This window comes from Rhipicephalus sanguineus, chromosome 8 (assembly GCF_013339695.2).
Source record: "Rhipicephalus sanguineus isolate Rsan-2018 chromosome 8, BIME_Rsan_1.4, whole genome shotgun sequence".
Classification (NCBI taxonomy): domain Eukaryota; kingdom Metazoa; phylum Arthropoda; class Arachnida; order Ixodida; family Ixodidae; genus Rhipicephalus; species Rhipicephalus sanguineus.
Window position 1 is genome coordinate 41,060,773 of NC_051183.1, and position 15,826 is coordinate 41,076,598.

General features: G+C 44.9%; 2 protein-coding genes across 2 annotated transcripts in view; both read left to right on the plus strand.

Annotated features, from left to right (window-relative positions):
* The window catches only part of LOC119401777 (D-beta-hydroxybutyrate dehydrogenase, mitochondrial), a 260,301-nt gene that overhangs the window by 46,163 nt on the left and 198,312 nt on the right, over positions 1–15,826 (plus strand). The window lies entirely within an intron of this gene.
* LOC119401773 (D-beta-hydroxybutyrate dehydrogenase, mitochondrial) lies at positions 1,390–13,251 on the plus strand. The gene is made up of 5 exons (XM_037668745.2): positions 1,390–2,448; positions 6,352–6,558; positions 9,210–9,392; positions 10,548–10,680; positions 11,842–13,251. Exons 1-5 carry the CDS (start codon positions 2,196–2,198, stop codon positions 12,173–12,175), a joined length of 1,110 nt encoding a protein of 369 aa, XP_037524673.1. The 5' UTR covers positions 1,390–2,195; the 3' UTR covers positions 12,176–13,251.

Below are 15,826 nucleotides of genomic sequence, written 5' to 3' on the forward strand. Positions count from 1 at the left end.
ATTGCACATGAACAACGTTACCAAGAAATGCATTGATACCTGCTCAGCAAAGACAACGTCCAAGACAGAAACAGAAATAGAAAACGTGGTCTCGCGATGCATCGTATCGATTGCAGTATTGATATTGCGTACTCTTGAAATCATTATAGTGATGTGTATGGCCTTAGCTAACATCATGACTGCGTCATCAATCTGTTGAGAAAGCGTATCAGCAGATTTAGAACAGCGTTGCGCAAAATCCATCAACTGTATCAAGCATCTACTTGAGTGGCCTTTAATCACACGAACAAAGGGCTTCGTTTCAGCCATTGTGGCCCACTTATGAGGCACATCGATTGAAAAGCAGAAGTGTGCAGATGTTCCCTTCTTGGAAGTGCATTCGACAAGGTCACGGAATGCGTGGACCCAGAGCTTGTTGATATGACATTTAAGCTGCTTAAATGACAGGATGCGTGGGCAATGTGTACGACGTACTCCTTGGACTGGCAGACAATTTCATATATTTACTGGGGTACTTCACGGCAAAATGAATATTATCGTGGTTCAATCCATAAATGCTAAGAATTCATCAAATTTATTACCTCTCCGTACATACAGGAAGCTTATAGGGGATGGTTTACGTGAGCACCAATTCTCTTTTATTAACAAGAAACTGCAAAGAAACGTGCCCCGGCAGGAGTGAATTATAATTTATACAATTGTGATGCCCAATAAAATTACAATATAAAGAGAATGAGCAAGATAAATTACAGTGCACAGTACTGCAAAGAGAAGTACACCGTACAATGAAAGGATCTGCATAAGATGCATGAAAAACGAAAATCACTTTTCACGGAAATAAAGTATGAGTATAGGAATCTGAAATATTCAAGCCCAACGCAGCGAGTTTGTAGGCACGATTCGTGGCTTTACACATCAGGCAAACACGCACAATAACTATACTGCGCTATAGTCCCAATATTTTTTAATGGCGATGAGTACCAATCGAAAGACAGCACAGTCGGAGGGTCCCAGTATTAGGCCGCGAGATGATGACAGACAAAAGTGCAGTAAAAAAGAAAAAAAATGGGGAGAGGGGGGGGGAGGGCTCGACGACAGTGACTAAACATTATTCAGAATGCAGGATGACATGCGCGGTGCGTATATTCTTGCAATAACCTTGTCGAATCAGAGCCGAAGCAAAGCAGCGGGCACGCGCAGCCTCATAAAATTTTATATCGTGCTGGGAGCCAGAGGCGTAAACGTATAGCAACGTGGCGCGTGCCAATTACAACTCTTTCCGTCTCTTGCCACGCACTGCACCTTCTTGTACTCTCTCTCTCTCTCTCCCTTTCGCCCTCTCTCGCTAACCTCTCACTCGTTGAGCGGCAGTCCTCGATTAGCATACCGTGTCTTTGTACACAGCTCGCTCGAACGTGCGGATGAGTAGCAGCCAAGAATCGTGCCGGTTATCACTTCCAGCCAGGAGCACCTGTGCGCGCGCTAATGTGCCTTGGCTCTCTACATTCGCCCAAGGGCCTTGCTCTCGGCGTGACCTCAACGGATATTATCCTTCCTGTCTTTTTTTACTATTATTACCTCGTTCGCTGCTTGAGTGTTTTTCAATTTCAACGATAGTATTTGTCGGAGAGGACCGGTCTTCAAGTCTGCCTAGCCATCTCCTCATCGACATCTTCTATCTTCTATTTAATGCCTTATCCTTTCCTGTTACCTGTTCGATCGACAGACACCTTCGTTCATTCTAGCCTGGGTTTAGTAGGCTTCCTCTACTGACTGATTGCACTGCCCTTAGGAAATATGTTCCGTCAGTGACCCACGTGATTTTCTCGTTTCACTCGCCCTTCGACAGAGCTTTCGCTTGTTTATTCGATGAAATACTCACTCTCTTAGTTTCCGAGCGACCAGTGCCGTCGGGAGCTTCGTCTAGGCCGAGCCGTTGCGTCCGCGTTTCCAGCAGCTACTGTTCCTACGCCATCGATACCGTACCACACGTTTAGCGTAGATAGTGCTCCATGTAGTATCACATCTTGTGTACCGCTCGTTCCGCTTTCTATGACACCGGACCTCCACGTTGTGTAACAGGCGCGGTATGAATAGTGTCCGTTGACCCGTAGTAGTGGGCGACATCAAAAGTGATTGTGCGTGACATCATTCTGTCAGAACCGACAAGACTGCAAGAGGATCGGCACAGCAGAATGTCACTGTTTTGCCTGCGGCGCGCGAAGACCGCGACAGTTTGCCCGATAAGTAGTCCCTGGGTGCTTTTCTCGGTCTTTTTATTCCTCCTCTGGAACTTCTGGGACTACCTTACGCCGCTGCACTTGATATCCGTGATAGTAGGCTCAGTGTGGGTAGCACTAAAGTTGTCGTACACACTTTCTCAATTCGTCTGGAGGCGCACCTTCGTAACGGAAGTGGAAGGAGATGGAAGAGCGGTGCTTATAACTGGTAAGTAAGTTTGTTAATATTGATTCAGCTGCGGTTGGTTGGTATGGCTTAGCACTGTGCCTGGTTGTGGTAGTTGGTGGTCGCGTTATCAGTTATCGCGGCGCTAAAGTTAAACGTGTTGTAGATTAGATGCACAAAAAACACGAACAAGTGCAGACGGGGGTTATACGTGTGAAACCTTCGCCCGGTATACGTACAGTTCAAGTGACATCGTCCGATAGATCTGAGTGGCACTGCCTGCTCTGTTGGCGCATAGCAGTTAAACATACTTTACAGCGCAGGAAGAACCACTTGAAGCAAATCGACGCCAATTTCAAAGAACCCAAAGGAGACTAGGCTGTTTTGTAAAGCAGCTCTCGCAGCATGGCCATAATTATCACATTCTGAAGGACAAAAAGGCCGGATATTGAGGAAGTAAAGACAACGTTTGGCCTCCATTGGCCCTCAAATTTATTGAATTTGTTATCTATTTTCTCGCTTACTACAGAGTCGGACATCGCAGAATAACGTAAAATGTGGCGACACGGATACAAGAGAACAGAAGGCAACACAAGTTCCATGTTTATCTTCTTTTGTTTCCACGTACGCACGCTTTGCTTTCTTCTAAGATGAACTACCTACCAGCCAGCTCAAGTTTCAGTTGGTTGAGGCACCTCTAAATTAATCGCACCTCGCACTTTTGAAATGAGCACAAGCCCTTGTTACCTCCGAGGTGCATGCGCCTTATCCAACCATGGCTTCCATCCCACGCATGAAAATATAGCTGCTAATCCTACACACAATCAATGTCTTGATCACCTCCAACTCCCTCTAGATCAACCAGTGCTCTCCCATAGCTTCCTGGGTGGTGATGGGCATCCAGACTTTAATGTATATAATAGAAACAACATACAGTAACATACCAATATAATTGTTGGGGCTTTATGTCCCAAAACTACGATATGATTATGAGAGACGTTGTAGTGGAGGGCTCCGGAAATGTCGTCCACCTGGGGTTCTTTAACGTGCACCTAAATCTAAGCGCAAGACCATCTAGCATTTCGCCTCCATCTAAATGCAGCCGCCACGGCCGAGATTCGATCCCGTGACCTTCGGATCAGCAGCCAATCATCATAACCACTGGACAACCACAGCGGGTAATGTACTCAAAACGTTGCTCCAGAAATGTAAATGTTCAACGTTCACACAAGAGTAATTATCAACACTCAAATACAGTTTCACACAGTAAAACATCAAATTTACGCTTTATTTGTAAACACGCAAAGCTGGCGCAGCTTTGACTGAACGTATTTATTTAGTTCAATAATTTCTTTTTTTTTTCAATTTAACTTTCTCGTGTACAATTTAGCTCAGTATAAGTTCTGTGCCGGATCGCTTCATATTTGATTTTTGTGTACCGGCCCTGACGACAGGATCAACCCTACGATTACTTATTTTATGTGGCTACCTTCTTATACCATCTCTACAAACATGTAACTTGGCAGTGTCCCGTTACGAAGGTAAACAGCGGCGTGTTTATTACCTTGTTTACATCACGCGGAAATTGAACAAAAACACGTCCAGCTGGATTCTTACGCCACACATCTGAGGGAAAACGAATGTCAAAAATACACCTAGATTTACGGAAAGTTTCATAAGGAGAAAGCAATCAAGGGAGTAAAAGCGCCAACACACACCCTCCAGACAGACACTGTTCGCGCTATTTCTCCCTCGATCTACAATGAACCAACTCGCCCAGAAACAAGTGTTAATGGAGGAAGCAATCACGTGAGTTTTAGTGACTGTTGTTGAGAGGCATCACAATTAGAAAGCAGCTAACTCTGAATTTAGGTGTTGCAACATATAGATAAAACGATACGCTAAGGGCCCTAATTTTCTCTTTCCAAGACACAAATGTTGTTACACTCTACTCTGAGTACATCGATAATTCAAAAGCTAACCTTGAATTACCGCATTTCGTTTCTCTATATTAGATACAAAAGCTTGGACCGCTTCCATGGCAGCGGTCCAAGCTTTCGTATGCATAGGTATGTGCGTGGGCTTTCCTCAGAACGCTTTTCGCCTGAGGGAACCCCAACTGTTGTCTCAACTAAAGATTTGATTTGATGATAAGATCACCCTTGTATTATATCTAGCATTACATCGGCGCAATAAAGACAGTTCAAGCTTAATGTGTTTTTTTTTTCTTCGCTACTAGATTTTCGCTCCCTGCTCTGTAATCGCGCGGATGAAACGTGTTGGATGAAACGAATGAAACGTGCATTAAACGTGCATGGATGAAACGTGCACGGATGAAACGTGCACGGGCGAAGCGTGGTATATTTGCCAAAGTCGTGAACAAGCATTTAGCTAGCAGCTACGCGCAAAAAAAAAAACATGAAAAAAAAATTATCGCAGCTTCTACGAAGTCACGCAAGTCTCGCTTCACAGCAGAGCTGGTGAGCGTGTTTCAGTTGCTCTTGCTAACCATCTGCAGAGAATGCTTGGGCGATGATTGAGCGCGTGGTGGTTAATTATTATGATAATTTTCTATCTACGACACACGGCTAACCTCGATCACAGCAGCTCTGCTTTATAATTACAGTACACTTATCTGTAGACATACTGACGGAATAGGTAATATGCTGTTCCTTTAGTTGTTGGCATCCATTTTGCACCGGTCTTTGGCATTGGATTTTGTAGAAACACGCGACACACAGGGCTTAGCCTCCCGTCATTGGATTGGAGGCCTACACACACACACACACACACAACACACACACACACACACACACACACACACACACATATATATATATATATATATATATATATATATATATATATATATATATATATATATATATATATATATATATATATATATACACAGATTAAGCGTTATTTCCACGCAACTCTCACAGGCAGGCCACAGAAGTTGTCTGGGATGATCACACTGTGTAGGGACGCCAACTGTCTCAAGAACTGCACATGTTTATGAATGTTACACAAATGAATATATTATTCTGAGTGTATTTAGGGCGTTTATTAAATGTGTCGATTCATATCAAGTGCTAAGAAAATTGAAATTTCGGAAACGATTCTTGAAAAATGACTCGGGAAGTAAACGGTTAAAGCTTTGTGAGCTCGAAGCAAATAACTGTAGCTGCAACGAAGAACATTTATGTGGGTTGGGAGAGCGAAGGCTTGGAAGGAAGGACAAGACCAAACAGAAGAACTGGTCTCGTCCTTCCTTCCAAACCTTCGTTCTCCCAACTCAGATATGTTCAACCAAGTAGCCCAACAATTAATTATTTTGAAGAACATTTACTCACTGCACTGAGAACCTCAAGCACGACCGCGCTACATTTTCAAGTTTGCTTACTTAAAAATGTTGACAAAATGCATGCGTCCTTGGTTTGACAACAGCCCCTTAACGCACAACCAAACGAATGAAAAATGACTGGTAACGTACAGAGACCAAGCTGAACTTTCACTAATTCACGAGCAGGTAGCTTCACGCCCATGGGCGCCCCGTGAAGCAGTATGCTGAGCCAAAAAGCTTAGCCGAACAGGGTGGTAACCCATCGTGTGCAGTGTCTCGAGCCAATGCATGCAGCAGTACGACGACACCCGTCTTTCCGTTTCGGCCGCACCACATCAACCGTATAATCGCGATTATTTCATCATTAGGAAAATCGGAGCGTCATAATTTTCCTTCACAAGGCACTACTGCTAAAAAAGTCAACTCCAGCGCTTGACGAATAGGTGCTGAAGTGATACAGTTCACCTGCCGATGGAGGCCGAGCCCCTCCTTAAAAAATGGAGGAGAGCCCCCCCCCCCCCCAACCTCCGACTTTAAACCCTGGTGAATGACACAACTTGGTGAGTGCCTCAGTGAACGCATGACACATGCCTCTGCAGGTTGCGATTCTGGTTTTGGCCACGGTCTCGCAAAGCGGCTGGCTCACAAGGGCTTCTTGGTGTTCGCCGGTTGCCTAAACACGAAGAGCGATGGCGCCCAGGAGCTGAGCCTGCTGAAAAACATCATAGTCTTGCAAATGGACGTTACTAAGCAAGAGCAAGTGGATGACGCTTTCCTTGCTGTGAAGGAAAAGTTGGGTACTAGAGGTGAGCAAATGCATTTTATACGACTAACAAAGCCCATTCGCAAATTATGATCGGCCATGACAACATCTTAGGGAACGCTTGTTACCTGCGAACATTTTTCATTTATGTGATTATTTGTGTTTTGTAAAGTTTTCTGTGCAGTGGACACATTTTTGTATTGAAGAACTGGGACTAGGTGTTCTCTTTTTTCTGGAAAGCGGGCCCTCAGGCATGGTAATTCGCAGTATCAAAAATACACATACAAATTTGCCTCATTTATGAAGTCTAACAGTGAACTTTGGAATGGCCCGTGTATCCAGCGGTCAAGGTCGGGTGGTCGGCCGGCCCTGAGGCCTGTTGCACGGAGGTGGCGAAGACGGCTTATAATGCAGGCCTGTGCAGGTCCACAGCAAGGGTGCCGCAGGCGCATCGCGGATTGTGGTGTCACAATATGGTCACGATGCACCACATGGGCCGCGGCAATGTTGCGCCTAAAGTGCGGTGGTCTCAGATGAGGTAAGCGTAAGCCCGACACGAATGATCCGCACGTAGCCTCCTCTCGGCAGATTAAACCACCAGGGAGCGCTGACTCACAGAAAGCTATAAGAGCTCTTGTGGTACGTCGGAGGCTTTCATTTTCCCGGAGCATCTGTCCGTGAGCATCTTCAGGAAAATGCGTTCTTCTGTATAACTTTGTGTAGATTTGCGCTTGTTCTTTACATTGCGAAGGCAACTATTGTGCAAGAGAGTCGGAGTAGCCGGCGCCACACTTTGGCACCAACTTCTTCTTGCATCCACATTAAAAAAAAAAGAAAAAAAAAACACGTCAAGGTAAGAGTGTTAAAGCATTAAAAACACGTCCCACGACCTGATTGTCGATTCGAGGTTGCCCAATGATACCTATAATACGCTCACGAAGTTTTGACCATGAAAGAGCAATGAGCAAGCAGGCAGACAGGATGACCAAGGCGCAAACCGTGCATCTGGCGAACGTGTGTGTTACGGTACGAAGAACTTTATTTAAGGATCCGGAGAAGTGCCACCCCTTAGGGTGACACCGCGGGCCGCTCCCACGTGGGGACAGTTAGACCTAGCCTAACCGCCGCATCGCAGGCTCTCTGGACAGCCCGTGTGTGTTGAAAGCAAACAATGTGTCGACGATACCGGTTGGGGCAATTGACGACGATCGAATAAGAAATGAAGGGGCTACACGACGCACAAATTCCTCGATGACCTTCTCCAAGCAGAGTGAAGGTCCGTGAAGAAGCTGAAAGCGACGCACCGAAAATAAATGGTGCGATAAGAACGCAAGTCAAGAATACGACGCTCATAAATATGTGCCGTGGACGCATCCTGTGCTCCGAAAGATAATACCGCGCGTCATTGAAGATAAAAGGAAAAGATAAGAGTACGAAGCATTTTATATTATTGTCAGTAGATGACTTTGTCGCCATTTAGGTCTTCCATAAAGTCTCAGTTTTACGATTACTTTGTATGTAGCACTACCACGTCATAAACTAAAAATAAAAAAAAAGAAAAGAATACACAGAACACATTTTACCGAGACAGAAAGAAGGAACACGAGGCACAGGCGCTTTTGACTAATGATGAACAACCAACTAGCGCAACAGCCTCCATGAATAAATAGTCTCGCTCATGCACTCGGTAATGTTCTTCGAAGGCGGGGTCACCGACCTTCCGGCTAATGACGTAAATCTAGAGTGCGCACCCAATGGTGCAGGTTTGCATGCATCCGCCTTCGAGCAGGAAATGCCGCGGACTTCTAAAATTGTATCCGGCTATAGCTCGAGATGTGTTATTCAACTTCGACGCCGCTATTCCCCCCCCCCCCTTTATTCAGCAAAACAAATTAAGCAACGTCTTAGCTGAAGCTTCAATTTCGCAGGTTCCAGTACTTAGCATCGCACAATAGCAAATTTATTCAATCTACGCGAACGGTTGCCAAGGCTCTGGCTTCTGGTGGTTTGGTGCTTCAAGTTCGTAAAGTGAAAAAAAAAGAGAAAGAATGCTAGAAATTTAAACGAAGATAATAGAGTGGTCATGTTTTCTTTAGGGTATCGCGATAATAGAAGAGTCTAATTTCATTTGAAGTTTGAAGTTTATTTCACCACGGTGTTACATTTTTTTTTACATTTTTGCAGTCATTTATAAAACAAAAATACAATGTGCGGTGTGGAATGCGGGAAAAAAACTGCGATACAAACGCAGCTTGACTAGTCCCACATCCCAGCAATACAAGGCAGAAAAGGGACAGCATTCATGAAGTCATCTAAACAAGTAAACGGACACAAATACATAGTTTAAAGTGGCACATAAGGAATATCATTACATAGAAAAAATTTAAAGGAATCTAGACAGGATTGCACTCTTTGAAGAAATACAAAAAATAGAAATAAGCAAAATATAAAAAAACCTTCGGATTTAACTAGTCTTTTAACTACATATATAAGAATTATATTGAAAATGGCTCATGTTAACATAATTTTTTTTGAAAGAAACAATTTGGTGTTGCCAATTTCAATTGTGCCCCAGTGTAGCCAATTTCACTTGTACGCCTTCGTTGCCATCGCATGATGGCGGCTTTCCAGCGCAGCGAGCTCGGAAACAGTTCTTGTCCGCCATCGTAACACATGCTTTATCTCTCGACGCAGTGCTCTGGTCAGTCGTGGCGAATGCTGGAATCGGGAGCAGCGGACTACTGGAATGGACGACCATGGAAACCATGAAGAAAATGTTTGACGTCAACGTCTTCGGTGTCCTTCGCGTTATCAAACGGTTCCTGCCGCTTTTGAGGAAAAGTCATGGCAGAGTAGTCACTGTTGCTAGCCCCATTGGTAAGACGGACACATTTCTCATCCCAATTTTGCCGCATGCATTCAAGCCGATAACGAGATTCCAGGAGTATAGACATTCGGGCTAGAGCAGATCCTGTCGCCTTCCTTTGCCCTAGTTTTGTCAGCGCTACGGCCTCGCTCAATGTTCATAAAGAGAATCCACTCATTTGTAATCGTGTGAGTTCCCATTAATTTCCTTGCACACAGATTAGGTAGGAAATGATAGGCATGTAGAAGCACGCAGACGCTGCAATGAAAATTGGCCGTATTGTAGGGTTGCCACTTATGAATATGATTAGTACTCAGCGGTGTTTACCATACACTTGAATCTCGGCACTATCACGTTACAATTTTACCTGATCAAAACGCGGCGCCTGCATCATGGAAACAATCATCGCTATGGAAACGATCTTCGCAATCAGGGAGACAATTTAGAGGCCAGCAAGTTACCATGGTGATCTGTGAATGTGGTATTCCATCAAAAGACCTGTATTTGACTTCGTTACAAAGCAGTTGTGTAGTGGCTAAGTATACGTGGTTGGGTGGATTTTTCACCGTAAAAAATCATCTTTAAAAAAAACGAGAAAACAAAGGTCACTTTTCGGTGTGATGAGGCATCTAAGGCTTTCGCCTTATTATCGCTAGTACAACTGCTGCATTAATTACCACTACAGGAAACCATTAGAGCCTCAGATAAATGCCGGCACTGCACGCGGCAATCTGTATGCAAAAAATACATTCAGGCCTTCGGCTTCTCAATTACCATGTCGAAACAGATGCACTTAATTACGGCGACTATATATGGCATCAGCTATAAACACTCTGTGAAAACAACAGTCCCAGCCTACTATAATAGTAGAGTCTAAAGGATCAGATGCATAATTTTCTCTAGCGTATTCGACATAATGCCTTGGCCACCACAAGTGTCGGCCTCTTGAAGACTGAGTTACACTAGGGGTCACAGTTGGTGGGGCAGAGATATTCATAGACACCTCTTATATTGAACCATAAATGAGATATTGAAGTCAATTGAATATAGAAGTTTCGTCATCAATACCTTCGACTCGATTAATCAGTCATCGAATAGAATGAACATATTTGGGATATCGACTCATAACCATATTTGGTACACAAGGTGTTTTTACTCCTGTACAGGTCGTCTCGCAGCGCCAATGGTGGCGCCGTACTGTATGACTAAGATAGCCGTCATCTCCATGATGGATTCTTTTCGACGAGAGTCTCGTGGCAGGGGCGTCGACTTCGTCACAGTGGAACCTGCAGCTTACAAGTCAGTAAACTGGAACACCATGTGGTGTCAACTGCGTTTCAATATGGGCCAAAATCATTTTCTCAAATTCGTGATTTTTTTCTTGTAGGAGTTGCAAATTTCAGGTGCCTGCGAAACATTTTTAACGCAAAATGTACATTCCGTAGACTGAGTATTGATTACTGGGATATTCACACATAGCGCAGTATTGCAATGAAAAAAATGCAAACAGAGAACACCTCGGCATAATTTTTGGGGGTGTATATGGCAGAAAAATCGCAGTGGCATTATTGAGCTTAGAACACCTTACACAAACGCACTTGCTTAAAGTAAAGCAAATTTTATATTGAAACAACATACTATACTCTCAGAATAAATTTTATAACAAACTCCCTAACACTCAGACGACATTTTGCGAAATTCTGAAAGCTCCTAGAAGAACAAAACATTTTTATCTATGAAATATTCTAGCAAATATAATTCACTGTTTTCACTTCACGAAACCAGCACGATTTTTTGGCTGACTTGCGATGGTCGCTAGAATGGCTAGGACCCATGGCGTGCAAAATGACCCTGATGTAACTAAACTCCGCCCACCGCAACAATAGCGTGATTTGGGCGAGTTTGTTTCTGCTCAATATCGTAGGTACAGAGCAACAAATGCAGCAAGAAGTCGTCTACAAAACACCGTTAAGCTGTGGAAATATACATATAGGACAAACAGGCCAATGCTTTATTGACCGAGTCAGGCAACATGCATACAACGTAAAAAATGGGTATGGTAGCCACATGGCGGTGCATTGCAAGGACTGCAAATAGAATCCTCTGTTTTACAAGACAAGGTTTTTGAAGAAAGCGAGAGCGAAGAAAGAAAGAGAGATTATAGAAGAGTTTTTTGCCAGGAAGGCCGCAGGTCTATGCATCAGCACACCATCACTTCACCTATCTGATCGAGTTTTCATTCCTCAGTCAACAATGTTATGCATAATCACACACGTGCTGTTACGCATGCGCACTGTTCTTGCACCTTGCATAAAAGCGGCCGGAATAACTTCAATAAATTCAGCTGAAAGTCAGCGCTCTGTTCCTATCATTTTTTTGTTCCTACATTTGTTGCGGTGTACTTCCTACATTCATTACTCCCGCTGAAAATTCTCCTCCCAATTTTCTATCCTTTCAAAGGACACCCATCGTATGGATGTTCGTCGATTCCAAGGAACACGTGACGCGGGAGTTCCGAAAGCAGAGTCCCGAGGTGATCGCTGACTACAGCCAGGAGGACGTCGACGACTGGCTCAAAGTGACGGACAAGTTCTCCGGGCCGATGATCAGGAAGAATCCCGAAGAGTGCGTCGACGTGCTCGAGAAAGCGGTCAGGGAGACGCAGCCGACTACTCACTACCGCTCACCGTGGGGAACTGATTTCCTCCTCCTTTCTACGATACTGTCTTTACCCAGCGAGGTTGCTGACATTGCCGTAGAAATCATCCGGAAAGTAAATCTCAAGATTATGTGACAGCCATTGCTCTCAATGAACGAGATACTGTTGAGATTGATTGATTGATTGATTGATTGACTGATTGATTGATTGATTGGTTGATTGATTGATTGATTGATTGATTGATTGATTGATTGATTGATTGATTGATTGATTGAGTGATAATAATTGCTGGGGTTTAACGTCCCGAAGCCAGGATATGATTATGAGGGATGCGGCAGTGGAGGGCTCCGGAAATTTCGACTACCTGGGGTTCTTTAATAAACGATCCAGACGATGGACCAAACCGCTCTTATGGCCCGCGGCCTCACCGTCACGTGACCCTCCACTTCCGGTTAGGGAAGGCCTTAGTTGGACCGGGGACCGTGAGGGCCAATAATGCTGAAAACATTTTCACGAACCGCCCGTCCCCATCCTCGGCTGCAGGCCATGCACTCGGAGGGGTGAGGCGTCAACAAGACCGACTTTTTTCTTTTTTCGGCAGCCCAGTACGCCGGCAGCTCTTCGAACATGTGGGTTCTCTTTGAAAACGCGCGCGCTGCATCGTTCGCGGTTAGAACTGGCCTCGGCCCGGACTTTATCCCTCCCGTTTAGGACTGCACGTGTGTATGGCGCCAGCGGACGGGCCACTCGCGTTCTTACTGTCACACGACTCAGCTGTCCGTGGGACGGTTCGTCTTGTGAACACACCATAACGAAGACCGAAATCTAAGTACACGAACCTCAAGCATTTTCGCCTCCACTGAAAATGTGGCCGCCGAGGCCGAGATTCGACCCCGCGACCTTCAGTCGAGCACCATATCCATTACACCACCGTGGCTGGTATTGCATTGCCATATTGTATCGGAAAGGGCACACGCAGGCAGTCTTTAACCATCTCTAACCACGACCACTATTTCATAGCTTTCACGACACGACAAACTTCAGGATGCATTTCGTAGCGAGCGGTTAATATCAAAATAAAACAATTTCGGCTACCTGGAATAAGGAGGTCGCCCACCTGGGGCGCACAGTGCGCCTGCTGAAAATAAACGTTTATTCTCTCTCTCACCTTGTGCTTGAAAGACTCATGCCCTGGCCTGAGGCTTAAAAAAAGGCAAGAAAAAATGGCCGCGTATCTGCGTGCTTTGCTGCAAATGTCGTCTGAAGACGATGGAAGAGACGCTGCGTGAGATGTGGATGCCATCTGGCAATACGTCGGGAAAAAATACGTCGGGAGTGCTGTGTTGCGGGCTGGTAGTCCCGGCGCACCAGCAGGCGAAGACCGGCGGTGACCAACGCGACCGGCGGGGACGCCAGCCAGCCCGAACACGCGGTTTGGCGCGAAGCGCCGAAGCAGAAGAAACGTCCGCACTCAACGAGTACTCTCCACACACTCTTTTATTTACACGTCGCCTGGGTAAAACAGGAATGCCAGAGCGGCGCCCCATGGCATTCGTACAGTGCAATACTGAAGCGAAACCGAAACACAACAATGAGTTCGTGCAGAGGGCACGGAGGAAGGCAAGTTTCAGCGCAGTCGCATTTTCAGCGCAGCTTAAGAAACTAGGGTCTCTAGAATTACGTATCTATGTATTTTCTATTAAAGGAACACACCACCTAATACATGCCTAGTGATGTTGCGCCTCAGATATGCGTAATGTTTGCTTTTTGATCAACAATGTACACAAGTATGAACCTAGTCAGCCGTTCGAGATGGCTGGCCCTTGGGCAAGTGGTTCAACTTTGGCCGGGTGGCTGAATCGAGTGACGTGCCGACAAACAGAAAGACAGACAGAAAGACAGACCAAAATTTCTGCGTTTAAGTTCCCCAAGAAAGACTATCGTCTTTAAAAAAAACATAGAGGACGCTTGAGCTTCGCCTCCAAGAGTAGAAAGCGATAGAGCAGTCGGGCCCCGTTCGTATAGCCTTCTCATTCGCTTGCCACGCTTCGCTTCTCGTTGGACACCTCAACCATGCTGCAAGGAAAGAAGCGTGCGCGCAAGTAACATTGGCCCTTTCAAACTGTCCTCAATGCCTGCCGCAAGTACAACTGCGAAGTGCCCACTACGTCATAACTCTTCCTTTCGCGAATCAGCGAAGGGCCCACTACGCGCCCGTAAGGCAATAAGCGAACCTACGCAGCTGCTCTCTTTGTTGGTGCGTTTGCAGCTGATTATGATCAAACATGTCTGAGCGCTTTGTAATGGAGCTAAGTGCAGCTGCGAAAACGCAGTTTTTTTTTCTCTGGCCCCCTATTTTCGCAGCAACAATTATTGTCTAAAGCGAAAATAAAATCCGACCGACCGACTGAACGAACGAACGAACGAACAAACGAACAAACGAACGAACGAACGAACGAACGAACGAATGAATGAATGAATGAATGAATGAATGAATGAATGAATGAATGAATGGGGGTGGCCTCTAAACCATCTACTCGTTGCGAATATCACATGGTGTGACGCCTGGTACGATTCCAAGCTTCTGCCGCACAGTATTACATGTAATAATGCGACTGCTCTTATACGTCACGCCTGTAATGCGTTTTCTTACGAAGCAGTTTCAGGCACTGGCGTGGTCATGCGGTACAACACAGAATAGGTGGGTTCGATTTTGGTTCGAACCCTTGATTTTTATCTTTTTCATACGTCGCGATAATCATAAAATAAAATATAGGGAAACTATTGTGCAGCGCAATAAACATTATAAAATCATTAGAACTATCAATAAATTGAATAAAACAAATAAAAACTGAGAAATTATACCAAAAATAATAGGAAAAATACGAAACTGCGATACCAATACCTCAAAAAAGACTTTAAAAAGCACCATTGTTCTATACTCAATGTCAATTCAACGATTGAACTATTTGTCGGCCAGCTTTTTCACTAAAAATTCTTCTACTTTCGCTGCTGTTGCACTGATCATAGGTACGTTCGTGACACAGAAAATTTGAATTTTAGTCCGTTCACTTAGGTGTGAAATCGTTGCTGTCGTTGTTTGTCGAGTGCTTGTAAATAGTCATTTCATATTTTTGTACATAGCTGAGCAATGCAGCAGGAAGAGAAGTCGACTAAGGAGCAAAGTTGAACCCATCTTATTAGTACTCTTTCACAGATTTCGCTTTCATTCGTGCATCAGAAGGGGTAGGATTTTATTTCGGAACAATAACACCAACTACGTCTTCCTTTCTGGCTGGTTTGCTTATGGCGTTTAGCGTCCCAGAGCGTCTCAGGTTGTGAGAGACGCCGTAGTGGAGGGCTCCACTTAGTTTCCACCACTCCACTTTACCTAATGTGCACTGACATCACATACTACACGAACCTCTAGCATATCGCCTCCATCGGTATGCGTCCCCCGCGGCAGGGATCGAACCGGCGTTTTTCGGGTCGGCAGCCGAGCAGCGCAACCGCCGTAAGTTACCTCGGCAGATGATATGCCCTTCTTTCTAGACGTCGAAATGTCAGAATGATGTCAGTGTGATGACACTTATTTCAAAATTTTGTCACTTTTATGGACTGCTGTAACGACGGAAGGTTTTGGTCAAAAGTAAGAAGACGCCGACCAAAATCTTAAAAAATAATAACAAAGACGTTTCGGCTCCCGTACGGGGGCCTTGTTCACAGAATTTCACAGATTTTGTTCACAAATTTTGTGAACAAGGCCCCCGTACGGGAGCCGAAACG